This window comes from Callithrix jacchus, chromosome 10, assembly GCF_049354715.1.
Source record: "Callithrix jacchus isolate 240 chromosome 10, calJac240_pri, whole genome shotgun sequence".
Classification (NCBI taxonomy): Eukaryota; Metazoa; Chordata; class Mammalia; order Primates; family Cebidae; genus Callithrix; species Callithrix jacchus.
The window spans coordinates 100,321,475-100,336,858 of NC_133511.1; the positions used below are offsets into that span (position 1 = coordinate 100,321,475).

General features: G+C 34.6%; 1 protein-coding gene across 2 annotated transcripts in view; it reads left to right on the forward strand.

Moving 5' to 3' along the window:
* PDHX (pyruvate dehydrogenase complex component X) overlaps positions 1 to 15,384 on the forward strand; it is a 79,645-nt gene that overhangs the window by 51,980 nt on the left and 12,281 nt on the right. For both annotated transcript variants that reach the window (XM_035262347.3, XM_078340826.1), the window contains exons 6-8: positions 801 to 975; positions 3,867 to 4,014; positions 11,043 to 11,101. In XM_035262347.3, coding sequence (XP_035118238.2) covers positions 801 to 975; positions 3,867 to 4,014; positions 11,043 to 11,101 — 382 coding nt within the window. The remainder of the gene's footprint in view (positions 1 to 800; positions 976 to 3,866; positions 4,015 to 11,042; positions 11,102 to 15,384) is intronic.

The following is a 15,384-nucleotide window of genomic DNA, read 5'->3' on the forward strand; positions in this document are numbered from 1 at the left end:
AACAGATTTTTTTTCTTAAATTGGCAAAAATATAATTAATTATTGGATATTAAACTTCTAAAAATTATTTTAAGAAAATATATTGCCTAATACCACTGTAACTTAGCATAGTGAGTTAACAGCTTGACATATTTAGTAATCTAATTACAATTTTTTTACAAGGCAAAGATAACTTTGTTTTAAAGAATAATACAAAGGCAAGTCTGTAACTAGTTATTTTTTTCATTCTAAAAAATATCATGGGTTAGATTTGTTACATTAGGTTGTACTGATGACATATTGAGCAAAATTTAAAATGCTTTGGTTTCCTGGTCATGAATAAGCTGATTTGCACCTTAATAAACAATGAAACAATAAGTGAACAATAATATAGAAAATATTGTGGTGAAAGCCATGTTTACAATAAACTTGGCACTTTTTGAATGCCATGTGAATATCATTTTGTGAGCATACAGGATGAGAATATGGTTTAATTGTTCGTGTACCAGATAACATCCACTGCACGGAAAAAAGACCAATTTCCTTTTTAAAAATCACTGTCTATATCCAATTTTAATAAAATTCTAACTATTATTTGGTTTTTGAAAATATGCAAATATTAAAACATGACAAATAATGGGAGTCCACAGACCAGGTAAGAAACAGGATTTAATTTTCTAGGTCAAATAATTGGTTTTTAATAATAACCTTGACATCTGTATGTTTCTGTATCTTTTCTCCACATTTCATCTGCATTTTCTTAAAGCTCTCTTAAAATCCTTATTGCTAATTGTGGTTATCTACTTTGCTCTTATTTCCAGGGATGCTCTCAGACTTGCCCAGTTGAAACAGATGGGCAAGATTACCGAGTCCAGACCAGCCCCAGCCCCTGCAGCCACTCCCACAGCACCTTCACCCCTACAGGCCACAGCTGGGCCATCTTATCCCCGGCCTATGATCCCACCAGTATCGACTCCTGGACAACCCTTTGCAGTGGTAATGTTCTCTAAATGGATTTTTCTTTTTGTTTTTTGAGACAGAACCTTGCTTTGTTACCCAGGCTGGAGTGCAGTGGCACAATCTTGGCTCACTGCAGCATCTGCCTCCCAGGTTCAAGAGATTTTCCTGCCTCAACCTCCCAAGTAGCTGGGATTACAGGTGCGCACCACCATGCCCACTTAATTTTTGGATTTTTAGTAGAGAAGGGGTTTCACCATGGTGACCGGGCTGGTCTCGAACTCCTAACTGAAGTGATCTGCCTGCTTTGGCCTCCCAAAATGCTGGGATTACAGGCATGAGCCACTGCACCCGGCCTGGATTTTTATTTTTCAAATTTAGTGAAAGAGAAAATAAGAACAATTACTATGTGTTTTAAGAGTAGTTTTAAAACAGATTCGTTTTACTAATCTGTTGCAGTAGTAGCTAAAAGCAATAAAGAAATAAAACACTCCAAATGCTTCGTTTTACAGATTTTCTATCAGAAACCAAAATTTGTATGTTAACTTTCAAATGAACATTAGAACTATAATTCAATTTAAACATTAGAACTATAATTCAATTTAAAGTTACCACAAGTTCCACAACTTCAATAACATATATATTCTCTATAATATCATGTCTTTTTTTCTCAACTGTAATACTAATAATTGGTACCTGACACTAGCTCCCTTTTCTGGCTGTTTTATTTTTTAACTAGGGAATTGCTAATCCCACTATAAAGAACTATATAGTCATTCTTTCCTTCTCAGATGCATGCAGTATAGCAGCCCCTTTTGTTTTCAAATTACTCCATTTTGCCTCTCTATCTTTCCTATTCAGGTTACTTCCTATCAGAAGAAATGTAGGATAACCAAGTTTATTTAAGTGCGCAAATGGGCACTTAAAAAAATAAAAAGCAAAATAAATAGATAAATCGGTACTCCTTCTAATGGAGAACTATATACTAAATGATATTTTGAAAGAGTTTAAAACAGTACAGCCTTCATGGGAAACAGATTTTCAAATATTCATTCATGATTAATATACTACATACTGGAATAACCTACTTTTAAGGACATGTAATTGGACTATATAGTGTATAGTCCAAGAGTGAACTATACACTCAATATAAGATATGTATAGTCCAATCATATGTCTTTAAAAAGTAGGCTATTCAAGGCTGGGTGTGGTGGCTTACACCTGTAATGCTAGCAGTTTGGGAGGCTGAGTTGGGAGGATTGCTTATGCCCAGGCATTCAAAGACCAGCCTGGACAACATAGTGAGGCTTCATCTCTACAAAAAATTTAAAAATTAGCCGGGTAGTCAACTACCCAGGCAACAGAGGTTAGGGAATCACTTGAGATTGGGAGGTTGAGGCTGTAGTAAGCTATAATCATGCCACTGCACTCAAGCCTGAGTTACAGAGGAAGACTATCTCCAAAACAAAAAGTTATTCAAATTAGGAAGGTAAACCATACTTTCAAATGCTTATAATATGTGGAGAGCATTTATTCTGCGTCACCAAGTACTTTGCTAACATAGTGTTTAATTTCTTTCAGTTGCTTTGTATTATCTTGAAGTGATTGTAATGAAATCCCAAAATAGAGTTAAGGACAAGAAAGGAGTTAGATATAAAGTCTATTGTGCTTTGTTGTCCATGGAACAGAATGGAACAACTATAATGAAGTTACCAGAATATTTTATTATCTCATTCATACTTTCTATTATGAATCCCTAAGAAATAAGATACTCATGTTATTTTTAAAAATTGCAAATCAAGATAGAAGTAATTGAATTGCCTGTATAGAAGGTCCCCACCTTCTAATTTTCCTTGTAATTTCTTTGATCCAAAAGTTGTTTATAAGTATAAATTTAATTTCAGAATATTTGAAGACCCTTCATTTACCTTTCATGATTTCTAGTTTAACTCCACTGTGTTAGAGATGAGACACACTGCGTTTTTAGAACAATCATCTTCTCAAATTTATTGAGATTTATTTTATATTTATAATATGGTCTGTCTTGGTGGATGTTTCTTGTGTACTTGAAAAGGTGGTTCAACTTAAAATTTTTTGACTTTACTATGGTGTAAAAGTGATACACATTCAATAGAAAGCAATACAGTATGTACTTGCAGTGCTGGGGAACATTGGGCAGCTACAGCTCCCAGTTAGCCACATGATCATCAGGGTAAACAACCGCTACTCTGCAGTGTACGGTGTAGCCAGATGATTTTGCCCAACTGTAGGCTAATGTAAGTGTTCTGAGTACATTTACGGTAGGCTAGGCTAAGGCTAAGCTGTGATGTTCAGTAGGTTAGATGTGTTAAATGCGCTTTTGACTTATGATATTTTCCACTTACGATGGGTTCATCAGAATGTCACCCATTGTAAGTCAAAGGGCAACTATATATTAATAGTTGGTTTGTTGATTTATTGGCTGTTTTATTTCAGTTGTGTTAAGTGATATTTGTAACAAAAGTTGCTTACAGATGGCCTATGTCTGTGTCTCTCTTCTTTTTCCTCTCTCCATGTATGTGTGTACACCCACACATATCTATTGCCCTGTGTGTGTGTATGGTATGTGTACACACAAACACACCTATGGAGGAATTACTCATTATTTGGTAGATTTCTTTTGTATCATCTTAAACATAGTAACATAAGATATCCCATTCACAATTGAAACATTAATTTTATTACTTTTTTTCTGTAGTTATGTACTATAAACCAAAACTTCTCAGATTTTTTTATATTCTTCCCTTATACTAAGAATTTTAATAGTGCTTTTCTTGTATTAATCTTTAATAAGTTAGATCTTTGAGAATTTCATTTATAATGTTGCTTGTTTTTTGTTTATTTTTCTATTCCACTTGTGGTTTAACAGACAGTTTGCTATCTTTTTGCAGGGTACATTCACTGAAATCCCCGCCAGCAATATTCGAAGAGTTATTGCCAAGAGATTAACTGAATCTAAAAGTACTGTACCTCATGCATATGCTACTGCTGACTGTGACCTTGGAGCTGTTTTAAAAGTTAGGCAAGATCTGGTCAAAGGTTAGTAAAATTGAATTTACTTAATACAAAACACATGCTCAGTTAACTTTCATGAAATCCTTTACAAAGTTCACATTGTGTAGCTTTTGATTTCAATTTCATAATTTACTTGTACTGTACTCTGGGTATATCTGCGCTAGAGAAAAAAATTAGTAATGTTTTCCTATAAAAAGTAAATTGGTCCCACAGTATTAAATAAATCACAGATGCCTTTATGCAGAATAAGGGTTTCTGTTCTGCCTTACTTTGATTTCCTCTGTGGTCGTATTTGAATAATGTACATTTAGTTAACATTGATTTAGCAGGCAGTTATTGAGTTTAATTCTCTGTTACATGCTGAGCTTTAGAAAATACAGATTGAGCATCCCAAAACCAAAATTTCAAAATACTCCAAAACTTGAAACTTTTTGAGTGCCAACATGGAGCTCAAAGGAAGTCCTTATTGGAGCTTTTCAGATTTGGAGATTTTTGGACTAGAGATGCCAAAACCATAAATATTATATTCCAGAATCTGAAAAATTTTGAAATATGAAACACTTCTGGTTCCAAGTATTTTGGATAAGGGATACTGAAATCTGAAGTATTATAATTTGGCTGGTTAGTTATTTTAAAAGCAAAAGTGGGCTTCATGTTTTGGTGTGCTTTAGCTTTTACATAGGTAAATTTTTTTGTGAGAACACATGATTTGCTGAGACCAAATGGCTATTTTTGTTTTGAGTATTTTTTGGTATGATATTTAAGCGAAGCAGTCCTTAACATTTCAGTAAGTTTAAAATCCAAAACTTTTAAGAATGTTTTATATTAGAAATACCTTAGGTATTCTTCTTTATGCAAATTTTAATTTTATATTTCTTGTTCAGAATGCATTTACAGATTACTAATTTGTAAATGCATTATTTGCAATGTTTCTTCCAAAAATCAGTAACAAGTAAGATTACTGAGAGATATACAGATTTTTTAGCATAAACCGATAGTTTTATTTCTTCATTTCTGATCTATTGGCCTTCATATTATTTTCTGGTTCACTAACTAGGACCTCTGGTATAATGAACATAGATGGTAAAAGCAAATATTTTTGCTTTGTTCTTGATCTTGGGAAGAAAAGCATTCAGTTTTTATGTTAGCTATAGGTTTTTTATAGAATATTGTTTTCAGATTGAAAGAATTCTCATTCCTAACTTGCAGAATTTTAAACGTGAAAAGATGTTGAATTTTGTCAGACACATTTTGTGCATCTTTTCAGATAACTTTTCCTTTTCTATCTGTGAATATGGTGAATTACATTGATTTTCAAGTGTTGAATCAACTTTGTATTCCTCATATAAAACCTACTTAATGATTAACTTTCTCATACGTTGTTTGATTCTACATTCTAAAATTTGTCTAGCATCTTTACACCTATGCCTATGAGAAATGCTAACCTGTGGTTTTATTTTCTGGAGACATTTTTTTTTTCCTTTGGATTTGTTATCTTATCTAGTAGAATGGGTTGGAAAGCATTTCCTCCTCCTCTATTTTCTGGAAGAGTTTGGGTACAATTGGTATTATTTCTTTTTTAATTGTTTAGTAGAAGTCACCCATGAATTTCTTTATGGGAAGATTTTTAACTATGAATTTCATTTTAAAAATGAATGCAGGGTTTTTTTTTCCTGAATGAACTTTGGTAGTTTATGTCTTTCAAGAAATTTATGTCATCTAAGTCACCAGATTTATTGGCATAAAGTTATTCACAGCATTACCTTATTATACTGTCATCTTATCTGAAGTAATGTTTCTAGTTTTGATGTTAGTAGTTTGTGTGGTTTACTCTCTAGATCACTCTGACTAAAGGGTTATCAGTTCTGTTGATCTTGAGCTTGTCAAAGAACCAGCATTTGATTTTATTAACTTATCTAGTATTTCTATGATATTGATCTCATTGATTTCTGTTCTTAATTACTATTTTTTTCATTGATTTCTGTTCTTTACTACTATTTTTTTCTCTCTGCTTTCAGTTTACTTTGCTCTTTTATTTCAGGTTTCTTAAGGTGAAAACTTGGATTATTTGAGACCTTTATTTTTTAATATAAGCATGTAATACTCTTGAGTTCCCTTTAAGCACTGCTTTAGCTGTATCCCACAAATATTGATATGCTTTATTTATTTATTTTTTTTCTTTTAGAGACAGGGTCTTGCTCTGTCACCCAGGCTGGAGTGCAGTGGTGCAATTTTGGTTCACTTCAACCTCTGCCTCCTGGGTTCAAGTGATTCTCACGCCTCAGTGCCCCGAGTAGCTGAGATTATAGGCACACACCACCAGGCCTGGCTAATTTTTTGTATTTTTACTGTGTTGGCCAGGCTGGTCTCCAACTCCTGGCCTCAAGTGATCTGCCCACCTTGAAGGATAAGGCCTTAAGTGATTCACCCTCCTAAAGTGCTGAAATTATAGGTGTGAGCCACCGCGCCTGGCATTATTTTTCTTTTTATTCATTAAAAATGTTTTCTCATTTATTTATTTTGTGATTTCTTTGATCAGTTGAATTTTTTATGTGTGCACTTAATTTCAAAATATTTGAGGAATATTTATTTCTCTTATGATTTATAGCTTAACTGCATTGTGTTTGGAGAACATACTTTATATGATTTCAGTCTTCTTAAATTTGTTGATACTTATTTGATATTGTGATCTATCTTGGTATGTGTTCTTGAAAAGAATTTTTTTAGTTTTGCAAGGGAATGTTCTATAAATGTCAGGTCAAACTGGTTAATAGTGTTGTTTATGTCTTTTGAGAGGAGTGTTGAGAGTCCTCATTATAATTGTTTATTTGCATGTTTCTCCTTTCAGCTCTGTCAGTTTTTGCTTCATCTATCCTGAAGGTCTATTATCAGGCACATACACAGTTAGGAATTTTACGTTTTCTTGAACAGATTCGTCATTATGTCATATCCTTATCTATTCCTTGTAATATTCTTTATCCTCAAGCCTTCTTTATTACATCTGTAGCCATTACAGTTTGACTTGTGTTTCTATAGTATATCTTTTTGCATCTTTTTACTTTTAAATGTAAATATGTTTATTTAAATAGGTTTCTTGAAGGCAACATGTAGTTGGTTCTTGCTTTTTTATCCAATTCTTTGGTCTCTTAATTAAGATGTTTAGACCATTCACATTTAATGGAATGGCTGGATTTCAATCTACCATTTTGATCTTTCTTTGTGTTCTCTTTGTCCTACCTCTTTTATTCTTTTCTCTTTATCTCTTTTGGTTATTTATTTTATTTCATTGTATTTCATCATTTTATTTCCTTTTTTTCTTCTTATCTGTCTTTGCAATTTTTTTCTTAGTGTTTACAATATAATTCTTTAATTTATCAAAGCCTGGGTTCAAATTATATTACATCCCACTCCATGTTCAATATAAGAACCTCATAACTATATCCTTTCATTTCTTCCCTCTCATATTCTGTGCTGCTGTTGTCATGTTTTACTTCTATATATGATATAAGCCCCAGAATACATGCTTAATGTTTTTACTTTAGCAAATCAACTCTTTTGGAGTTTTAAAATGAGGGGAAAAGTGTCTTTTATATTTATCTGTACTTTTTTTCATTTATTTGTATAGAATTAAAGTGTTTCCTGCTATTATACTTATTCTGCCTGAAGAACTTCCTTTAATGCTTCTTATAGTACAGATTGGCAATACATTTTCTTAGTTTTGTCTGAAAAAGTCTATTTGTCTTTCACATTTTTCATTTTTAAAACATTTTTTTAAAATTGTAGTTGAATATATAACGTGAGTTTCACCATTTTCATTGTACAGTTAGTTCATTGGCATTAAGTACATTTACATTGTTTTGCAACCATTACCACCGTTCATCTACAGAACATTTTTTATCAAGCAAAATGAAAACTCTGTATACTCCTCATTCCTCTTTCCCACCACCCCGACAACCACCATTCTACTTTCTGTTCCTATAAATTTGATGATTTTAAGTGCATATTAATGGGATCATATATAGTACTTGTCCTTTTGTGACTGGCTTATTCCACTCGGCATTATGTCTTTTGGATTCACCCATGTTGCAGAATGTGCCAAAAATTTCCTTTTTAAGGCTAAATAATATTCCATTGTATGTATATACCATACCTTGTTAATTCATGTGTTAATAGATAAATACATTAGGTTGTGTTTACCTTTTGTCTATTGTGAATACTGCTGCTGTGAAAATGGCTGTACAGGTATCTCTTTTTGTCTCTGTTTTCATATCTTCAGGATATATCCCCAGAAGTGGAATTACTGGATCGTATGGTAATTCTATTTATAATTTTTTAAGGAGCTACCATACTGTTTTCCATAGTGACTATGCCATTTTGCATTCCCACTAACAGCACACCAATGGGTCAGGCATGATAGCTTATCCCTGTAATCCTAGCACTTTGGGAGGCTGAGGCAGAAGGATCACTTGAGGCCAGGACTTTGAGACCAGTCTGGGAAACAGAACAAACCCCATCTCTACAAAAAATTGAAAAACTACTTGGGAGGCCGAAGCAGGAGGATTGTTTGATCCCAGGAGTTGGAGGTTACAGTGAACTATAATTGTACCACTTCACTCCAGCCTGGCTGACAGAGCAAGAGCTGTCTCCAGAAACAAAAATGAAGTTCACAAAGCTTCAAATTTCTCCACATTTTTGCCAATACTTGCTATTTTCTGTTTTTTGATAGTAGTCACCGTGACGGATATATCGTCATCATTTTTAAGAGATATTTTTGCTGGATATAGCTTTTTGAATTAATAGGTTTTTGTTTCAGTTTTTAAAGTTAGTATTTCATTATTTTCTGGCTTAAAGAATGTGTGCTGCCATTCTTAATATTTGTTCCCTTGTATGCGATGTTTTCCCACTGTCTGGTTGCTTTCAAGATTTTCTCCGTTAGCAATTTGACTATTGTATGCCCAGATTTTTTTTTCTATTGTATTTTTTCTGTTTGGGTTTCTCTCAGCTTCTTAGATGTATGGTTTGTTGTCTTCCTTTAATTGTGAAATTTTTCCACGTGTTATTTTTAATGATATCTTCTGTTTCATGTGGTTTCTTTTTGGGACTCCAATTTTAAATGTTAGACTTCTGAATTGTCCAAAGTTCTTAAATGCTCTGTTCCTTTTGTTCATTCTTTTTTCTCTTTACGTTTCATATTAGATAATTTTTGTTTACCTGGCTTCAAGTTCACTGATTTCCCAGCTGTGTCTGCAAAGCTTAGCAAAATAGGTACTTTTTAAAAATCTTGGTTAGCATGGATGTTCCCCTCTGGATTTCCATTGAAATGTTTTTTATACTTTACATTTCTCTGCTGCTAGTCCCTGACTGTTTATGCCGGTTGTCCCTTCTTTCTTCCTGTCCTCTGACAGTGGGTATTTACTTCCTGTGTTTGTCTCTCCTCTGAATGGATTAGCACTCTTTAGCATTCAGTTCACCTGTTTGCTTTGTAACCTCAGCTCCCTAATGGGCTCAAGGAAAGTTACCATTTTGTAATTTATCCTGCTTTTTCTTTCACCCTGTCAGGATGGGAACAGCTTTCTTTTGCAACTTTCTATATCCCAGGCGAAAGTAGGACTCTTAACAGTTTATATACAGATTTTCAAGATTTCATATAAAGAAAACTTGAGAGCTTTTAAAAGTTCAGGGAACTGTAAATGGAAAGGTATTTTAGAGAAAGTGATAAATTTCTAAAAAATGAACCTTGGAAGCACTCCTGTGGTTCTCAGTTCACACTTGTTTAGTCACTGTGGATACCTGTGGTTAAGGAGATAAAGTGAGGAGAAGGCAGAGAGAGCCATGAGAGGTAAGCAGAATGATTTCATGAACTGTTACATTTGAATTTGTACAGACCAAATCTTTTCTATGTGGTTATCATTAAAAAGCCTCTAAACACTGTAAGTCCATTTATATCTCTATTCCTAAAGGGGTTTTAAACAAAAACTTTTGCATATTTCTGGAATTCTGAATTAGAAGAGCTTTGATACTTTGCAGCTGACAGTTGCCATGACAGGTTGACAGTATTTAGGATTATGGTAATTCATCTAATCTTTTTCTGAAGTCTCCAGCATGCCTTTGAAATGAGCTGTTATTCACGTAAAATTCCATGATACTTTAATAATAGGATAGGTTTCTTGCCACATACCATTGACTAGATCTTGATCTTAAAGTCTTTTTCTAGAAGTTCTTGCAAGAAAGAATCAAATATTGTTTACCTTTTCCAACACTGTCATATCCACTGGCAAATGCAAAGGCATCAACAAATTATGATCAGTGCTGTAGGAAGTGGCAGGACCTCAGTTTTATCTTAAAATAATTGTGTATACTGGAAAGAAATTGATTCAAACGCATTCACCATAAAATTATAGACAGAGAACCTCATTTTATTCATCATCACACTAGGATCTATGCCAGCATTGCTTCATCTTTGGCTTTTGTTATATCCTGTTTTATTAAGTTAAAAAGCAGTTAAATTTTTTTTCACCTACACTCCATTAGTAAAATGAAATTTTTGAACACTCTCATATTTGTATATATAACTGTTTTATATAAAGTGCCTACATGTATCACTGTTCTGGTATAATTAATGTGTTATAAAGCATACAGAGAATAAGGACATTTAAAAAGAATGAGGAAGAAGATGAATCATCTTGTAAACTTCCTGACCGCACATACCACAGAGAGACCATTTGTCTTTTTTGAGACATAGGAGTTGGTTCTTTTTTTCTGATTATACTTCTAATGTGTCCTTCAGGTTCCTGCATATGATATAAAAGCAATTTAAAAAATTGATAACCAAGGCCCAGAAGTAAACTTACATTCATGATTAATTTTATTTAACCAGAACCTCCTATAATGCAAGTTATTCTAATCATGGGAACCTTATTGACTAAGCAAACAAAAGGCTGTAATTTTTTGTCATTGTCAGTACATTCCATAATTTACAGGTTTGAAGTTGTAATGTCAGTGTTAAAGTTATATTAAGAATACTAATTTTACTAAGCTTATTTTTCTTTTAGATGACATTAAAGTGTCAGTAAATGATTTTATCATCAAGGCAGCAGCTGTTACCCTTAAAGTAAGTAGCAGATTTCAAATTATTGTCTTCTAAAGTCGTTTCATGTCATGAATTTTTATAATGACAACTAGAACTCTTATTTTTAAATCACAAAAATTTTATAATTGTCTTGCTAAAAATATCCTATCATTTGATCTCACTCCCTGCTAATGAAGAAGCTGCAAATCAAAAGGGCTCACAACTAATTAGAGCAGAATGAAAACCATTTTTTCAGCAAATACTAATTGATCCATTATCTTATGCTACATGCATTCTAGGCATTCGAGATACAGCAGTAAACAAAAGCTTACATGATTTCTGCTCTCCCTCAGCTTACATTCTAGTTGGAGCAGACAAACGCTATGATATGTCAGACAGTGAAAGTGCTGAGGAGAAAACAAAAGGATAAGGGGACAAAGTAACTAGGAGTCCTTTTTCGAAAAGGAAGCAAGGGAAGCCCCTTTGACAAGGTGATAATTGAGATATGGTGTGAGAAAACAGAGGGAGTACACCACATAGGTATGTGATAAAAGTGCATTCCACACAGAGGGACCAGCAGACATTGAGGCTTCCTGCAGATAATTGGTTATACAAAGATGTGGTGCTGAGGGTGGACTGTGCCTAGAGTGGAGAGGGCGGGAGATAAGATTTTAGCAACAGTGGGAGAGCATGAAGGGGAACCGGAGTACATGAGGCCTTATTGGACATGGTGAGGACTAGGGATTTTATTATGAGTGAGAAGGAAGCCTTCGGAGGGTTTTGAGCAAAGAACTAATGTGATCCAACTTGTACTTTAGAGAGGAAAAGGAGAGGCTACCCTGGGGCTGTGTAGAATGGGGCCTGTGGAGAGGCAAGGGAGGAGGAGATAATGACTTCCCCTGGGAGGCTTTAGAAGATGGCAGTGGCTTGGACAAATGTGGTAGCAAATGAAGCTAGGGTGAAGTGGAGATTTTGGTTATGTTTCAAAAGTAGAGCCAACAGGATTTGCTGATGGATTGGATATGGGGTGTGAGAAAGAGGAACAAGCATTTTGACTTAAGCAATGGGAGGAATGAGTTTTCCATGTACTAAGATTGGGAAAACTGGGTATCTTTGGAGTAAGGAATGTAGAGTTTCGTTTTAGACATATTGAATTTGAGGAGCCTAACAGATGTCACAGTGAAGAGGGCAGGAAGGCAGGTGAACATATGAGCCTGCAGTTCAGTGGAGGTGATGTAAACCTAGCTGGCTAGAGATGTAAATCTAGAACCCAGGCTTCTTGCCTTCCTGCCTGGCACGATTTTTCATCATGCTTTCTTTCTGTAATGAAGCTATTTTCTGGGATCACAGCTTGTTAACAGGCTGTATTTAAAGTATGTTTATAATTAACTTGTTTTTATTTCTTAAAAAATATATTAGTAAGAAGGGTTCCATGGTGTAATGGTTAACACTCTGGACTCTGGAAAATACATTAATGCAGAACTTAAAAAGCATGCCTTTTCAGCATTGTCTAATTTTTCATATAACTTTTCTCTTTTGATCAAATATTTTGAATTAATGATTTAATTATTAATTAACCATTGTGATTAATATCGTTAATTGTGAATCATTTCATACTCCTTAAATAAATCTGTAATTGGCAAAGGCTATTTGTTAGTATTTTATTGCATAATGTTTTGTATCCAGAATCACAAGTAGTGGTAATTTAAATTTTGTGCCAACATTATAAGAACCCTTTTTCCCCTAATTATTGACTTCATTAAATGAATTTGGATTATTTCTTCTTTTCTTTCCTCTGTACTCATTTCAACAGTATAAAATATTTTTATCTTTTCTAGTTTTATTTAATTCACCAGTAAAAATATCTGAACCTGTTTCTATTTTGAGGAGGGGATCTTGACAGCTCCCCCGCTCCCCGCCACCTTTTTTTTCATAATTATTGATCTGTTTTAATTTTCAGCTTTTTAAAAAAATCAATTTTAAAAGCTTGTATTTTCCTAGAAAATGATTTAATTTAGATTCCCAAACCTACTAGCCTATAGTCATTTAAATTTGTTTCTTATAATTATTTTAACATCCTTAATGCCTGGTGTTATTCTGAACTCTATTTCACTTCTATTGCCTACTTAAATTCTTAGTTTATATGGTTTTATTATGTATATCTTCCTTTATATCTCTAGATTCATTTTGGTTAGAAAACATGAATGTGTAATTCATTTTATTTTTTTATTGTACTTTAGGTTCTGGAGTACCTGTGCAGATCAGGCAGGATTGTTGTATAGGTACACACATGGCAATGTGTGCTGCCTCCATCCCCCCATCACCTACATCTGGCATTTCTCCCCATGTTATCCCTCCCCACTCAGCCTGCTGTCCCTCCCCTGGCCCCCCCACAAACAGACCCCAGTGTGTGATGCTCCCCTCCTCGTGTCCATGTGTTCTCATTGTTCAACACCTGCCTATGAGTGAGAGCATGTGGTGTTTGATTATCTGTTCTTGTGTCAGTTTGCTGAGAATGATGGTTTTCAGATTCATCCATGTCCCTACAAAGGACACGAACTCATCGATTTTTATGATTGCATAGTATTTCATGGTGTATATGTAGCACATTTTCTTTGTCAAGTCTATCGTCTATGGGCATTTGGGTTGGTTCCAGGTCTTTGCTATTGTAAACAGTGCCGTAATGAACATACGTGTGCATGTGTCTTTATAATAGAAAGATTTTTAATCCCTTGGGTATATACCCAGTAATGGGATTGCTGGGTCAAATGGAATTTCTATTTCTAGGTCCCTGAGGAAGCATCACACTGTCTTCCACAATGGTTGAACTAATTTACACTCACTAACAGTGTAAAAGTGTTCCTTTTTCTCCACATCCTTTCCAGCATCTGTTGTCTCCAGATTTTTTTAATGATTGCCATAATAAGAAGGTTTAAGATACAGATTTTTAAGACTGGCAGATCACAAGGTCAAGAGATTGAAACCATCCTCACCAACATGATGAAACCCCGTCTCTACTAAAAAAAATACAAAAATTAGCTAGATGTGGTGGCGCGCACCTGTAGTCCCAGCTACTCAGGAGGCTGAGGCAAAAGAATTGCTTAAAACCTGGGAGGCGAAGGTTGCAGTGAGCCGAGATCATGCCACTGCACTCCAGCCTGGTGCCTGGTGACAGAGCAAGACTCTGTCTCCAAAACAAAACAAAACAAAACAAAAAAGATTTTTAATATAGCTTTGACCCTATCCTGTAGGTTTTCATTTCATTTTATAATTAAATTTATTTGCCAGATATTCTTCATTCATCAGGGCTTTTTTTGTTTGTTTGTTTCTCTTTTCGTGGTGTCTATGAAGAATTTCAAATCTTCTGAGGGGTTGGGACTTTATTCTTTTAACATAGTGACATTGTTGAATGAATGAAGGAACTGAGTCCTGAAAGACGGAAAAATGGAAGAGCAATTGAAAAGCAATGTGAAAGTAGCCTGGAAATGGAAATGAGCGTAGCATGACAGTGAGCCAAGTGGAAGATCCATCTCAGGGGAGTGGTCACAAGCAAAACGAGATAGATAGAGTGGAATCAAATTGTATATTGCCATGCTTAAATGACATGCCAGGAGGCCTGGATCCTCTTCGTTAGAAAACAGAATTTTTGATAACAAATTTGCTTTTGATTTCTGTTTTTCAGCATCATTTTCACCTGTGATAGAGGGAAATATTAGTAATAGACAGGGTTTCCAGGCATTTAGTCATGTGATCCTTTTTTTCCCATCAGTATAGTTGCTTGCATGTTAAATGTATGTATGTTCGTATTATATAGTATATGTCATGTGTTTATGAAGCTTATGAAATCTCTTTTAAATAGGGAAATAGTTTATTGAAGACCTGCATATATACATACACACATATATATACACACACACACCCCAGAGCTGGGCTAGAAAGTAAGATTTCCTTCATGCTGAAGGAATAATGTGATCTAATATCATTACCCTTTTCCACTTTCCTCCTCCCCTCAATATCATGTTCATTATCATATGAGGTAAGAAGTACAACAGACATTAAATACCTTCTAGCAATCAGGAAAGTACCTCATCAGAATTTCTTCGAACTTGCTTCAAAAAGGTGGTATGATCATTCTCAGCAAACTGACACAAGAACAAAAAATCAAACACCGCACGTTCTCACTCATAGGTGGCTGTTGAACGATAAGAACACGTGGACACAGGGAGGGGAGCATCACACACTGGGGTCTGTTGAGGGGGAAAAGGGGAGGGACAGCGGGGGCTAGGGAGGTTAGGGTGGGATAATATGGGGAGAAATGCCAGATA